The following is a 16446-nucleotide window of genomic DNA, read 5'->3' on the forward strand; positions in this document are numbered from 1 at the left end:
AAGGAAGGAAGGAAGGAAGGAAGGAAGGAAGGAAGGAAGGAAGGAAGAAAGAAAGAAAGAAAGAAAGAGAAAAGAAAGAAAAGAAAGAAAAAGAAAGGAAGGAAGGAAAGAAAGAAAAAGAAAGAAAGAAAGAAAGAAAGAAAAGAAAGAAAGAAAGAAAGAAAGAAAAGAAAGAAAGAAAGGAAAGAAAGAAAAAGAAAGAAAGAAACAAACAAACAAACAAAAGAAAGGAACAAAAGAAAGAAAGAAAGAAAGGAACAAAAGAAAGAAAGGAACAAAAGAAAGAAAGAAAGAAAAGAAAGAAAGAAAAGAAAGAAAGAAAGGAAAGAAAGAAAGAAAGGAAAGAAACAAACAAACAAAAGAAAGAAAGAAAGGAACAAAAGAAAGAAAGAAAGGAACAAAAGAAAGAAAGAAAGAAAGAAAGAAAAGAAAGAAAGAAAAGAAAAAGAAAGGAAAGAAAAGAAAGAAAGAAAGAAAGGAAAGAAAGAAAGAAAGAAAGAAAGAAAGAAAGAGAAAGAAAGAAAGAAAGAAAGAAAGAAAAGAAAGAAAGAAAGAAAGAAAGAAAGAAAGAGAAAGGAAGGAAGGAAGGAAGGAAGGAAGGAAGGAAGGAAAACAGGGCAAAAGCCTCTGTTGTGGATTTCCTTTCTGGAGATTTAACTCAATGTGGAAGACTGAGCCTCACTAACAAATACTTTGGTTTGCCGGAAAGCAGCATTCCACATTCTCGGGTCTTTGCAGAGGTTCAGAAAAGCTGCCGGGGGCACCTGTCCTCTGCATGGACCCCTGTGCCATTGGACCTGCCACGTGATGATGGTCTGCTCTGCCTTCTTCCCTGGGTTTCTAGGCACGTATCTGCTGGCCCAGGCCTGTGTCTCCTCCTGTCCTGAAGGCACATGGCCCTCGGCGAGGAGTGGCCACTGTGAGAACTGTACGGAGGACTGTACCTCCTGCTCTGGAGCCCATCTCTGCAGAACGTGCCGGACGGGGCCGGACTTCCCTCTCTTCCTCCACGAAGGCAGGTGCTACACCAGGTGCCCTGAGTAAGTGTCCCTCTTCCTTCCACGTCCCGCTCGGGTTCATTCTCCTGCTGTACTTGGAGGGCAATTCCTTCTTGCACCAGAGGACGCCGTCCTGGTTACAGAGCCTTTGGAACTGTCCCCTCGACACGCAGTTGCTGTCGGCCACAGCAGCCAAACCAGGCCTTTGTGACTGTGATATGTACGTGTTTTTGACCTTTGTGAAAATACGCTCTTTTTCCACCTTGTGGTTATGATCAAGGAGTTGTCTTCCTTCCATGACAAAAGTTAAGGCTGTGAATACATGAATGTCTTCTTAAATGTTTACAGTAGGTGAGGTGTGAGGTATAAATAATAAATATGGAATCATACCTGGTGAATTATTGATTGATTCCTCATGGTGTCCTCAGTCCTCTGGTTTATAATTCCTCTTCTCTTCCCATCAATGGGTCCAGCTCCAGGATGTAAAAAAGAAGTGGAAACAGCACATGGAAAAGTTTATCTGGGAACCTTCAGTGACAAGCAACAGAAATTCTAAGTAGAATGACTGAGACAATGTGGGGTTTACTATCTCACGGAACAAAAAGGTTAAAACCCAGCATTGGTTACATCAGCGGCCAACACTTCATTAAAGACCCACAATCTTTCTGTTTTGTCCTTGAATCTTCTTCAGCTTGTCCTCCCCTGAGCCCCTGAGCCACGTTGTCTGCCCCGTTTCCAAACCTTACCACCCTACACGACAACAACCAGAGACAGAAAAGGGCACGTTTCTCCTTCTCCATCTCTTTTTAAAAGGAAAGAAAACTTCCTCTGACTTCCCTTCACATCTCATTAGCCAGAATGCTTCACTTCCGTCTTCCAAAAATGATCTCTGGTGAGAAGGACGGAAATAGAAGGATCGGTTTAGGCTACACAAAATTCACCCCTGCACACCCAAATAAAATCAGAACACTGTCAGGCAGGGAGACTGGAAAGAGGGAGGTGAGGAAGGAGTTTGAGGAAGTGACCAACAGAATCTGTTTGAAGCAATTAGAAATTTCCCACTGATTAAAAGAACTTGATGGTAGAGCTACAAGATCTATGATAGAGGTAGATCATTAGTATCTGTATCCACTGCTGAAATAGATCCTATAGGGTAAAAACGTAAGTCAGGGTACTCAAGAAACTTCCAGCCCAGTGGAGAAGCCAAGTATATTCAATTCAGTTCCGCAGATAAATAGCACCTACTAGGTGTAAGAATTGACATCGGAAGCTAAGTTATAATCAACTGAAGGCTCTCCATTTGGTCCAAAAAAGCTAAGATACTAGATACTACTGTATAAGGGAGCCTGGTCTTAGCTTTCATCTGGGTACAATTTGGTTTCCTCTCTTCTACTAATCTGCTCCTTCTCCAAATTTTCTTTCGTAAAACTACATTAGATACGTAACCTTTATTCACCCCGTCCCATTTCTTCCTGATACATTCAATACATTTTTGTTTCCTGAATAAATATAAGAATGGCTGAAAGAATGATGAAACAGACGTGAATGAGTTAATTAAAACATCAAGTAAAGATGCCGTATAGGATCCCTTATTGGCATTGATTCAAAAAGGACTCGAGCAGCCTGAGTTATTTGCTACAATTCTTCACCTCCCCATGTACCTGTGCCCCCTGCTCGTCCCTTTGCAGCAACTTCCACAGACACAGAATGGACTTCTCTGACCCTTGACTTTGGACCAGGTTGCTTTGCTTTGGCCAACAGGATGTTAGCAGAAGGGAAGCAGAGAGGCTTACAACCTGTTTGTCTGGATGAACTGGCCCTCTTGTGCTCTGTCATGGCTAAGAGAAGAATGTGCCCCAGGAGGTCCCTGTGCCAGGGAAGATAAAGGGACAGGAAGAAGACCTGAATCCAGTGTGTATCTCAGGGCCCAGCCTCCTTCTCCTGGAGTACATGCATGACCTCTGCCCCTACAATGACACTGGCCTCTTTGAGCGCAAGCTCAGCCTAGATCTGCCTTCCCGCAGATACATGGGTGATGAGTTTGGGAGTGTCCTGCCGCTCAGCCTATTATGGCAACAGCTGACAAATAGAATGAAAATTATAGAAAACAACTGGAATAGATACCTAGAACATCGGGGGGGGGCGCCTGGGTGGCTCAGTCGTTAAGCGTCTGCCTTCGGCTCAGGTCATGATCCCAGTGTCCTGGGATCGAGCCCCGCATCGGGCTCCCTGCTCGGCGGGAAGCCTGCTTCTCCCTCTCCCACTCCCCCCTGCTTGTGTTCCTGCTCTTGCTGTGTCTCTCTCTGTCAGATAAATAAATAAAATCTTAAAAAAAAAAAAGATACCTAGAACATCAGAAGTCCATACTCTCTACAACGGTTTATGATTTTCCTGCTTCTGCACGTTCCAGTTCTTCCCGCCAGCTTTTTTCTTCAAAAAACTGTCGAAATTTCCCCCATCTTCCAAATCTATTTGAAAAGGTTGAGGTTTTCGTAGTTACTGTGTTCATCAGTCAGTGAGAGATTTCTCTGGCGTGATAATGTAATCACTAGAGGTACAATATATATATATACAGACGCCAGATTCCACCTGGAAGAAAGTCACTCTTATAAACATATCCTCCACGAGCAGCTACTGCAAATATGTTTGATGCTGCGTGCAAACATTATATGTGCATGTTTGAAAAAAGCCACCAGAGGTTGGCTGAGAGCATCCGAAAGCAAAAGTGGTTCCAATTTTATAGGGCATTAAACCTTTAGAGCTTTGTAAAAATAAGTTTTTAATTATGAATGAACATTTTATATTAAGGACTAAATTCAGTAATTTATTAAATTAAAATTTTTCATTAAAAATGTATTGGATAAAAAGCATTTTCTACTCTAACATAAGTCTCTAATTAAAAAAAAAAAGAAGAAGAAAGAATAAAAATTGGGAGATAAAATAGGGAAACCAGAAGGTGGCTAAACTATATACACATTAACAAAAGTGGTTTTCAAACCAACCAAATTCACAAGGATAACACCTGTCCCTTTCCTTTTTCTCCTCCCGGATTTGGCTTCTGACCCCTCCTTCCTCGGCAAATCTGACTGCCTCGTTCTGCCCCACAATAGCTGCCGTCCTTCCGGTGTCTTTCAGTCCCAAGCCCTCTGCCACCAGGCGGGACTCACTTCCCCGGATGGAAAGCATCTCCAGTTGTGCTCTGTCTTCCCCACAGGGGCTTCTATGCAGAAGACAGCACATGTGAGCAGTGTAGCTCTCCTTGCAAAACATGCGAAGGAAACGCCACCAACTGCCACTCTTGCCAAGGAAGCCTCATCCTGCACCAGGGAGCATGCCAGGAAGCCTGCCCCGAGAGGCATGTGGCCATGGAGGGGGTGTGCAAGCATTGCCCTGAGATGTGTCAGGACTGCATCCATGAGAAGACATGCAAAGGTACATGGGAGCATCCCAGGGGAGAGTGTGGCTCCCCCAGGCTACCGCCCCTGGGGACCAACCATGGCGGGGGTGTGGGGGGTAGGGGGGCTATGCAGAATGGAGGGAACCAGTCTCCTTATCTTTCCTGAAATATAACCATCTCCATGCACATCAATGAGGCAATCAAGGGCGTTCTTCAAGCTAAGACAAATGAAAGCCCCTCTTCTGCATGATTTCTTCCGCACAGGTGTACTGAGCACTTAGGGATGCGCCAAGCACCATCCCAGCTGCTAGAGATCTAGATAAGAACCCGAAGTTCCTGCCTCTTTGTGCACAAAATCTTATAGGGAGGCTTATATTAATGAAACACAGAGGAAGCTAGAGAATTGCAAGTGTTACAAAAGATAGGAAAGAGAAGGTCAGGCGAAGACGGTAAGACTCAGAATAGCACTCTGGCTAGGAATTCTTTCTCTGGAATTATCTCCAAGAAGGGCTAATTTCCTCTCCAGAGCAAGACCCACTGAACTGATGCTGTTCTATCAAAAGGATCCCTTGGCGTGACCCAAAGCGTTTTCTTGGTTTCCCCCCAAATAAGAGAATGAATACAGATGAAAGAAACCCACAACGCATGCCTCACACTGAGTTAACCATGCCTATGTCACTGATCTACCCTATCAGTGAATGAAAACATAACTAATGCAAGAATGTTTAAGCCGCTTTGGGGCTGAATAGAGCATGCTTTTCGGGTTTTCAACAATACCTCCAGCATCTCAGCCATAGATGGTCTGCCACAGCTCTGCAATTTTTTACACCTCTGAGGGGCAGGTCATTTCGGGCTGTAAACCCAGCACCATGTCATCAGGCCACCGTATGTGGTCTTCTCTCCCAAAGCTTAGAGATGTGGGGGATGTGCCCTGGCAGGCTTGGCATGGGGCATATGCATGGAACACTCAGGTCAAAGGAGCCAGTGTGGTCCGGACAGGCTAGCCCACTCCAGAAGGAACGAATTCCTTTCTCCTGTGCCCAATGGGGTAACTTGCTGCTTCCTCCTTCCTCCAGAGTGTATGCCTGGGTCCTTCCTGTACCAGGATATGTGTCATCCATCCTGTCCCCACGGCTTCTACGCAGACATACGCAAGTGTGTCCCCTGCCACGAAGACTGTCTGGAGTGTAGTGGCCCCTCAGCGGATGACTGCGACCTCTGTGCCGAGCCGTCCCTGGTTCTCTATGATGGACAGTGTTTGGACGAATGTCCAGTGGGAACTTACTATGAAAAAGAGACTAAGGATTGCAGAGGTAACGACTTGCGTGTGTATGGCCAAGCATCCCAGGGAGGCTGTCACAATGATGGGTTTCTGCTGAGACAAAGCAGGTGCTGGGGTTTGCAGGGTTCCAGCCCCGAAGCTGTCATCCCATCCGTTTCCCTCCTGCTCAACAAAGCAGATTTTTGAATCTGCTCTAATTCATTATTTATTTTTTAAATGAATCATTCATAAGCTTTGACCATGTAATTTTTCTTAATAACAAATCAGATTGACCCTCCTCACAACATGGGCCCTGAACTGCTGATCAAAAAGAATTCTCATGTGAAGTTTCACAGCAGAGATGAGCCTTCAAAAGTCACCCAAAATGGAAGTTGGTTGTTTTTTTTTTTTTTTTTCTTAAACCTTGAAGCCACTAAAGGTTGACAGCAGCTCAGGGAAAACTGTGCCACAGAGGATTTTCTTGGTGCCTCTTGGGTCCCTTATCAGTTTTCTCCCTGCGGTCCCTCCCCCCCACCAGACCCCGTGGCTCCTCATCTGCTTCAGCAGCTCCTGCCCTGGGACCCCCACTCAGCACATCAACCCGAACCCATTCAAGGAGGGATCTGCTCTCGTTTATGCCTCTTTATGTTTTCCCTAGGTATCAACTGTTGGCCTCAGAACAGGAAAAATAACAGGTCTATTATGAGAATTCTCAAACCACTGAATCACTCTGGGTGAACTTCTCCAGAGTTTCAGGCTTCACTCCAGCTAGGCGGCCAGTGGTAACTTCGCCCCATGTCGCCACCTAGCAAGCACTAGACAGCTATGCAGAGGTGGTCCCAATAGCAGCGAGAGCTTGAGGGTGAGAAACCCCAGCGCCCCCCCAACGTTCCAGAACGTACTCAGGAGACTGATTTGCATGTCCTAGGACATGAAGATGGAGCTGACTCCTCACAGCTTTCTGCTCTAGCACTATGATCAACACACCTTGTTGTGTGTTTTATGTAAGGTACTCTTCACTGTCAATGTTCCACCCAAAAGACCACAGACTAGAACATGGCAGAAGACAGGGCGGCAGTGAGCTTGGGGCCAGTTTCCTTGAGAAGTTTAGCAACTTGGCCAAAGGCCGTCGTGCCTGTACTCAGACAGGAACTAAGGGTCAATTTCTGCCTTTCTCTGGTGTTTGCCATACAGAGAACTTTGCAGGCCTCACAGTACATTTACTTGACTTAATTTTCTCATTGAGAAAGGCCCCTGGTTCCCATCCCTGGTTGCCCATTAGAATCACCTGGAGAGCTTCAAAAAAAAAAAAAAAAAACCACTGTACAGATGCCTGGGCTCCCCTCAGACCAACTCAACCGTAGGGAACTAACTTGAGGGCTTTCCCTACAAGGCGATGGCTCCTTCCACCAGTCCAAAGGCAGGCTGAGGGAAGCTGGTACTGGAAGAAACAGGGTGGCCACCGGACTTTCCAGAAAGAAGAAACAAAGAACCTGACCTGAAAAATTAAGATTTGGGTAGATGTGGAGAAGCATCCAGAACCAAGCAGGATCTCCTCCAAGAAACACAAGGGCTTGGGATCCATTTGGATCATCCAAATTATCCTCTATGAGAGAGCATAGGCACCTCTAAGAATCCCACGCCTATCCCAAGGCATTGCGGCAGAAATAGCAAGAGCTCTGATTAAGCTCCTGGGTTCAACTTCTAACCCTGCCCATTTCCAGCCAAGTGACTTAGCACCTTCAGCCTCAATTTCCTGATCTAGATAACATGAGATGACCATAATGCCATGTGTCTATTCATTCAGGGAGCACTTACTGGGGGCCTCCTATGTACTGTGTGCTCCTCTAGGCCTAGTGAAAAGCAAGGGACAATACAGACAGAATACGGGGCGGGTGGGGGCACAGACAAACCCTAAAAAAGATAAGTCAAAAGGAAAAGTTAGTCAGGGCAGGGGAACAGGAAGTTGGACAGGATGGAGTTGAAATTATAGTGAAGGCATCCTGAAGACCTCATAGAAAAACAGAGGGAACAAGCCACACATACATCTAGGAGAACCACACATACACTCTAGGCAGAGGGAACGGCAATAGCTAAGACCCCGAGGTAGGGATGAATTGTTTTGATTTTATTTGTCTAAGAAAAGTTACTGAGTGCCTGTTACATGCCCGGTCCTCTCACAGGTACTGTGAGATATGCACAATACTGTGCATTCATCAATGAATACAAAAGAGGCCTTTTTTTGATCAACAGGCAATTACAGTACATCCCAACAACTGTTGTTAGTGATAAGCTCGAGTTGTTCCGGGAGGTCAGTGGAGGGCCACAGAGTGAGAGTTATGGGGTAAGCAGGCCACAGATCAGTGTATGACCATACCCTACAGAATTGCTTATTGTTTTGTTGCAGTTTTGGTAACCACACTGAGTCTAATATTTCTGGATGCGGCAAGAAGGGGTTCTCTAGATATTACAGAGAATGTGAAATGGCCATTTTTCTTCTCATTTGACAAGAATGCTCTACCCAGAGCCTAAGGGCTCTACCCAACTAGTGGCCCCCACGCCCTGGACCCAGAACCCTAGAAATCTCTGAAAGAAAAGGGAAAGGGGTGTGAACACACCTTCTAGGGGCGCCCTGGACCTCTCTCACTTGGTCTTCTGCCCCCACCATGCCCACAGATTGCCACAAGTCCTGCCAGACCTGCTCATCACCTGGGATTTGCACGGCCTGTCAGGAGGGCCTTCTGGTCAACCACCACGGGGACTGCGTGCCTCACCAGGAATGTGCCCCCGTTGAGTACTGGGATGTGGAGGCTCTGGGATGCAAGCCCTGCCATGCTAAGTGCTTCCGCTGCACAGGGCCTGCCGAGGACCAGTGTCACACCTGCCAGAGGGACAACCTTCTTTTCAGTGAGTCACGTGTCCTTTGAGGAGGGCTCTCTCTTTCCCTCCATCTGGGAAACCACCTTGCATGACGCCTGGTGCCCAGATGTTTGGTGTCTTTCTAATTTTTCACTTTGTATTTGGAAAATTTTCAAACCTATAGAAAAGACAAAAGTATGAAGAACACCACACACGTGCCCTTCACCCACTTCGGCCACCACTAATTGGGTGTCCCATTTGCTTAATCATTCGTTTGCTCGGTCTTGACTGTCTCAATGTGTAATGCCTACATAATCCACAATAAATTTTTTCCTGACCATCTGAGGATGTGATATACACATTATGACGCCTTTCGCATAAATACTTTAGTATGTTATCCTAAAACTAAGGATACTTTTTGACATAGCCATGGTACAGTTGTTGATGCAAGTGAATTTAACATCAATACTTCACTATATCATCTGTTTTATAATTTTGGCAATTCCTCCTTGGAACAGGATCCAGTCTCCAATCAGGTATTGCTTTCAGGTGCCAGGTCTCTGTAGCCCCCGTTAAACTGAAACATTTCCACAGACATTTTTTTCTATAGAATATTGACATTTTAGAAGAATACAGTCCCTATCCCTCCATTGAAGTCTGTGTGAGGTGTCCCACAATTAGACAGAGATGATTCATTCTCAGCCAGAATACTTCACAGGTGATGTCGTGTCCACCTGGAGACCCAGGATGTCACCTGCCCCTCACTGGTGACGCTAACGGTGGTCATCTGTTCAGAGTGCTGTCCAATGTCTCCACTGCTTAGTTACTATTTTCCCTTGCAATTAATAAGCAATCTGTGGAGAGACACTTTACAAACATGCAAGGATTCAGCCCCTCATCAAAATTTCCCCTGGATTTTGCATCCAGGGATTAATAAATCTTCTTGAAGTCTGGCATGGTCTGAGGTTGGCCACCTCCAGCAGATCTTATCACAGATGTGAAGCAATGCCCTCAGGTTTCCAGGGATTCCATGATTAGGCTAATATAGGTATGTGAGAAAGAAAATGAGACAAAGCGCACTCAGCTAAAAGAAGGAGCAACAGAGGGGTGTAGGAGAGAGGGAAGGAAGAGATGAACATGCTGAAGACCTGGAAAGGGTTAGCATCTATCTCCCCAACCCACACAGATCTGAGAAGCAAGACCCTCACAAGGACACCATCTCATTCCTCCTGCATCCTCCCTTCCCACCATGGTTCACCCTAGGGAGCACAGAGAAGAGGTTTGGGAGACGTTCATCATACCTGATACCAAGATAGACTCTTTTCCTTCCTTGGCAGACAGGACCTGCGTGCAGGACTGCCCCGAGGGCTACTATGCTGATGAGGACAGCCACCAATGTGTCCCCTGCCACAGCTCTTGCAGGACGTGTGAAGGGAGACACAGCACACAATGCCTCTCCTGCCAACCAGGCTTGCTCCAGCTGGAAAAAGAGTGCCTGCTGCAGTGCCTGGAAGGGTAAGGTGCCCAACACACGTTTCCCTCGTTTAATCCCAAACCAGGCAGGCAGCACTAACGGCAAACCCATTTTGCAGATGAGGAAGCTAAGTTATAGAACACCACGTTGAAGTCTCAGTGCTAGGAAGAAATGAAGATCAGAGGCCAACCAAGATCTACTGATCTCTAAAGGATTTCAGCTAGGGGCACCTGGGGGAGCTCAGTCGGTAGAGCACGTGACTCTTGATCCTGGGTTCGTGAGTTTGAGCCTCATGTTGGGTGCAGAGATTACTTAAATAAATATCTTAAAAAAAAAAGATTTCAGCTAATTCATAGTAATGGATGAGGACATAGGAGAGGCAGAGTGACCCAGTGAGAAAACATGAAGGGTTGATGATCAAGTTAGAATCATGCGTCAAACTTCACTACTAATTTTAAGGCACAAACAAACCCAAGGCAGAGGCAAAGCATTTTTCCCTTAGAGAAGTCTAAGACCATAAATGTAGGTTCTTCCTCTTCTGCATTAGGATTTGTTCTGATCACATTTAATAGGTGAGGTCTAAGCAATGTATGCAGAGCATTGATTTTACAAAGGGAACGATTTCAATTAAATATTCCCATTCATATGCCACCAATACTCCAACCTACCATGCCCCCATACGTCTACAACTTACAGGTTTAATTACATAAGCAACCTAGATACACAGATGTATGCTCCTAAAAGCATGTCACAAATAAGAACTCTATCATTTTTTGCTAGGAAAAACTTTTAGTGTATTTATCAGAAGGTCTGGTTACCAGCATATTTGAAAGAGGATTTGAGTGGGTCATCCCTTTTCACCCGCCAGGAATGTCCAGTAAAGAGAAAGATGGATTACAGGCCCGTTGCTAATTCTTCCTTCCCGATCAGTAACCTAAGGCACTGAGCATTTCCAGACCCAAATTGAAAGGCTATCACCTTGGCCTTTCCCCAATGCTTCTGCCCAGATGAGACATCACGTTTCTTTCCTTCGGTTCTATAGCAATTCCTGCCTGCATTACTCACCGTGGTGCTTTACACGGCCCTCATCCATTCACCCATTCATTCCACACATGTCTAATGAAGAGCACCTGGATGTAAAATACAAAGATTTTGACCTTCAAGAATTAATTCTTCCTGGGGCGCCTGGGTGGCTCAGTCAGTTAAGCATCTGCCTTCGGTTCAGGTCATGATCCTGGGGTCCTGGGATAGAGCCCCGCATCGGGCTCCCTGCTCAGCTAGGAGTCTCCTTCTCCCTCTCCCTCTGCCCCTCCACCCCCACTCATGCTCTTTCTCTCTCAATGTCTCTCAAATAAATAAATAAATATTTTTAAAAAAAGAACTGATTCTTCCTATATATTTCTTACCAAGAAAATTATAAGCACCTGGAAAAAAAAAAACAACCCTCTTATTTTTCACACATATTTACTACAATGCTCAGCACAGAGTCACACACCTCAGCCCTGAAAAACACCAGCCATATGGATCCACGAAGAAAGAGCCCTACCCAACAAGAGACGGAATAGGGCCACCCGGCTTAGCCTTTCCCCTTCATTCCAGAAAGTGCCCGAAAAGATCTGGATCCAATGAAAGGAATCTCCATCTTCCCCAAATCAAGTCATTAAATACTTTTTACACAAAAGGGCATAATCCTGTCATCTAAATAGTTGTAGACCATCGAATTAAGAAGACAATTTTTACATTGGGAAGTATGTGAAGTTACCCACTGGGGAGGAGAGGCACGGGTTGCCATAAACCTCTTTAATGGGGTATTAATGAGGTATAAGTGGAAATATTTAACAGCAATGGTTCCTTTTATAAAATTGATGTTCCATGCGCGTTGCATCAATCTCATATGGTAAATCTCCTTGCCTCGGAAAGGCAGGTATATGATCCTCCGAACCCTTTACCCACACCCATAATTATTTTAGTGTTTAACCTCAGAGCAGGGTTTTTTTTTTTTTTAAAGATTTTTATTTATTTATTTGTCAGAGAGAGAAAGAGCACAAGCAGGGAGAGCGGCAGACAGAGTAGGCAGAGGGAGAAGCAGGCTCCCCGCTGAGAAGGAGCCCAATGTGGGACTTGATCCCAGGACCCTGGGATCATGACCTGAGCCAAAGGCAGACGCTTAACTGACTGAGCCACCCTGGAGCCCCGGGGCCTTCTATCTTAAAAACAACCGATCACATTAGTAACATTAGTAAAGAACATGTATGCTGCTTTGGAGTTTAAAAAGTATTTCTACTCAGAATATATTTTTATATTATGATTTGTTTCTCCAACAATCCTCAGAGACCGACTTATTCTCCCCATTTTACAGATGACAAAATTGAGGCTCAAAGAGGTTAAGTGACTTGCCCAACATCACAAGGCTACTCATACACAGTGGGGCCAAAACAAGAAATCAGATCTTCTGACTTCACGCCCCTGTATTGTCTGTGTGGGAAGGTGTGCGTTTCTACCTTTTCCCGTGGCTTTCTCTTTCAAGTTTTCTGTGGCTTTTATCAGCTCTTTAGTTCCCGATTGATGCTTTCTTTGTCCTCCCTTCATCACCCTGTCTCTCTCACCCCCCAGGCTTACTGATTGACTCGGCAGTACTTTTCCTCACCTAATGGCAGAAGGTAAAACAAGGCCTGATTTGCCACAAGCTGGGCCACTGAGGTACAAGCGCTCAGGTCAGGGACAGGTGGTGAGGGAGAGGCAGACTCAGCACTACCTTGCTCTGGTTTTAGTTTCCAACGACTAGTGGAACTGAAATAAGCTTTAGGGAACCTCATGTGGCAAATAGCTTCAGGCCGGAGAAGCCAAAGGCAAACCGTCAAATTTCAAGGAGAGCGTCAATGTGCCGGGGTCCAGAGATGCCAAAAAGGGTCAGATGATGTCTAGAAGTTCATCTTTGTCAAAGATTTCTTTTCTCTCTTCTATCTAACTTGAAATATTTTTATTTACTTTGCCCTGCTTTGTTATAGTGGTAAACAGGTTCAAATCACATGAGCCCACTTCGTGAGCTGTTTGACATTAAGCCAATTGTCTAAATTCTCTGAGCCTCAATTTTTACTTACATAAAATAGGGATGATAATATCTAAATCATGAGGTTTGCTTTGAGATTTAATCATACGATTCATAATTATCACGAATATGTGTGATTTATAATATGCCAGGCACTGTTCCAACAATTTTCTCAACAATAACTTGTTTAGTTTTAGCTACTAACATTAGCCGCATATTACAGACCTGAGACACAGAGATGTTGTGAGACTTGGCCAAGGTTGCACAGCTCGTAAGTGGAATTGCTTGGCTTTGACCCCATGCAGTTTGTTCCAGAAGGCAAGTTCCAGACTGCATGGCTCTAGTGTCTCCCTTTTAGGTTCAAAAGGTGAAATAATGTCTATGAAGTCCCTGGTGTACTACCAGGTACATAGTTAAAAGGCAATGAACAGTGATTATGGTTATATTTAGCCTCCAAAAATTTTTTCAGAGGTTACATCTATTATGATGTAAACATTAGCATCATTCATGTCATTTTCTATTTCAAGATAGATTTTTTTCGAAGATTTTATTTATTTATTTGTCAGAGAGAGAGAGACAGTGTGCACAAGCAGGGGGAGGGGCAGAGGGAGAAGCAGACTCCCAGCTGAGCCCGATGCGGGGCTCGATCCCAGGACCCTGGGATCATGACCTGAGCCAAAGGCAGACGCACAACCAACTGAGCCACCCCCAGGCGTCCCTCAAGATAGGAGATGTTTTTTAAAATTGCGAAACTAGAAGAATCACTCAGAGGTACATCAAAAACATCTTCCATACCCTGATCCCAGTCAACAAAACGTGAAGCTTGAATTTTCCAGTGGAGAAGCACATGGGTATAGAGAAGGTAAAAGTAGTGAATAATTACTGTGGTTCTACTGCATGTGATAAGTCCTAATTCAAAATTCACAAATAGCAGGGGAGGGGTTGTAGTGCCCAATTTAAAGATAAGAAAACTGATTTATATTGTAGTGCCCAATTCAAAGATAAGAAAACTGAGTCATTAGATTTATTAGTATCATTACAGGAATACGTTGGAGATACCGCAGTTCACTTCCAGACCACTGCAATAAAGTGAATATTGCAATGGAGCTCGTTCAAATGAAGTTTTCAGTTTCCCGGGGCATATATGTAAAAGTTAGGCTTACACGATACCATAGCCCATTAAGTGTGCAATAGCATTATGTCTAAGAGAGCGATCTACATACCTAAATTAAAAAATGCTTGATTGCCAAAAAATGCTAACCGTCATCTGAGCTTTCAGTAATCACTGATCACAGATGTCCATAACAAGTATTGTAATAATAATGAAAAAGTTTGAAATATTGCGAGAATTACCAAAATGTGACAGAGACATGAAGTGAGCAAGTGGTATTGGAAAAACAGCACCGAAAGACTTGCCCCAATGTGCAATATCTGCGAAGCGCAATAAAGCAAAGTGCAATAATATGAGGTGTGCCCACAGTGACGTATCTACTGAGTAACGTTAACGAGTAGAGTCTTAAATCACCCAGCCTGGAACCGAACACCCCATGCGACTCACCCTGATTTTTCCACCACACCCAACTTAAGAGCAAAGCTTGTTCAGTCTTTGCTTCCCCGCTTGGTTTCAGATACTACGCAGAAATCTCCACGGGACGGTGCAAGAGGTGCAGCAAGAGCTGCAAGGCATGCCGGGGCCCGCAGCCCACCGACTGCCTCTCTTGCGATTCGTTTTTCTTTCTGCTCCGCTCCAAGGGAGAGTGTCATCGCACCTGCCCAGAGCACTACTATGCGGAGCAAGACACACGGACGTGTGAGAGATGCCACCCGACCTGCGACAAATGCAAAGGTGAGGGTGTATCTGTCATTTTGCCTGTGTAGATGGGAAGATGAGGATTCCTTTGTGCCTGGCCCCTCTGTTTTCATCACCTGTAGAGCTTTCTCTCGCTTGCCAACCCGGCCAATCCTCTCCAGCATCAGCACCTCTCCCCTGGGCCGCCCTGCACTATTCTGCCGTCTCTTCAGACCCTCCCAGCCTTCCAGGCCCAGATACAGGCAACGTCTCCCCCAGGAGGTGCTTCCCACCTGCTCTGTCCTCTGCTTGTTGAACTTGGAATCTGCCTAGGGAGTTTCATTTTTATTATTACAACAGCTACTTAAGATGTCCGTCTTTAGCTCTCCCAAGCTCCGTTCTCACTTTCCTGAGACTGACTTCTCTGTCCCAGAGAACCCTAGAATCAACATGTCCCAGAGTAAACACAATCTGGGTTTCCTCTGATAGTCACTCTTTCTGTTAATGGACCCGCTATCCAACCAATACCTTAACGATATCCTCCCCTTGCCTCCTGCCCAACCCACCTGCTCTCCAACAAAGGTAAACTTCAAGATCTGCTGATTTTCTCTCCTAAGCATTTCTGTACTCAGATCTCTCTCATTCTTACTATCCTCGTTCTCCATTCTCAGCATCTCTCAGTCAACTTTCTGAAGTACCAGCAATGTGACCTCGACTCTGGTCTTGCCACCCCCAGGTCATCCTGTACAGTACTGTCAGAGTGATCAAAAATTCCCATCTGCTGGGCATGGAAAGATGATCAGTGTGAATTATTCTTAACATTGAAGAAATACCTCCTACAATGTTTTAATTGTTAAAACTTATTAGGTTAATATTTGTAGTTGGTACGGTACATTTCTGCTATCCTTTTCAAAATTATCTTAGCTATTTCCAGCCCCATTTTTTTTTAAAGATTTTATTAATTGATTTGACAGAGAGAGAGAGCACAAGTAGGGGGAACAGCAGACAGAGGGAGAAGCAGGCTCCTCGCTGAGCAGGGAGCCCAATGTGGGGCTTGATCCCAGGACCCCAGGATCATGACCCAAGCCAAAGGCAGCCACTTAACCGACTGAGCCACCCAGGCACCCCTCCAGCCCCTTTTCTATATAAATTTTATACACAGCCACATTTCATTAAAAAAAAAAAAAAAAAACCCTGGGGCACCTGGGTGGCTCAGTCGGTTAAGCATCTGCCTTTGGCTCAGGTCATGATCTCAGGGTCCTGGGATCGAGCCCCGCATCGGGCTCCCTGCTCAGCGGGAGGCCTGCTTCTCCCTCTCCCACTCCCCCTGCTTGTGTTCCCTCTCTCGCTGTCTCTCTCTGTCAAATAAATAAATAAAATCTTTAAAAAAATAATAATTAATAAATAAATAATCCCTTGGATATTAACTGGCTTTAACTGAATTTATTTGGGGGAGGGGAAATCCATCTTTATGATCCTGAGTCATCACATCTATGAACATGGTATATCTCTGCAATCTATGCATTTACTTTTTGTCCTTCAATAAATTTCCAATAATTTTTTTTTATTTTTAAAAGGTGATTGAAGTCTTTCCCCAGCCAGTCCTTTTAGCTTATGAC

At 45.0% G+C, this 16446-nt stretch overlaps 1 protein-coding gene across 2 annotated transcripts in view; it reads left to right on the top strand.

Moving 5' to 3' along the window:
- PCSK5 (proprotein convertase subtilisin/kexin type 5) overlaps positions 1-16446 on the top strand; it is a 463530-nt gene that overhangs the window by 427720 nt on the left and 19364 nt on the right. For both annotated transcript variants that reach the window (XM_044920816.1, XM_021689363.1), the window contains 6 exons: positions 845-1040; positions 4213-4430; positions 5472-5708; positions 8333-8563; positions 9853-10030; positions 14667-14884. In XM_044920816.1, the coding sequence (XP_044776751.1) occupies positions 845-1040; positions 4213-4430; positions 5472-5708; positions 8333-8563; positions 9853-10030; positions 14667-14884 (1278 nt within the window). The remainder of the gene's footprint in view (positions 1-844; positions 1041-4212; positions 4431-5471; positions 5709-8332; positions 8564-9852; positions 10031-14666; positions 14885-16446) is intronic.

Source organism: Neomonachus schauinslandi, chromosome 13 (assembly GCF_002201575.2).
Source record: "Neomonachus schauinslandi chromosome 13, ASM220157v2, whole genome shotgun sequence".
NCBI lineage: Eukaryota > Metazoa > Chordata > Mammalia > Carnivora > Phocidae > Neomonachus > Neomonachus schauinslandi.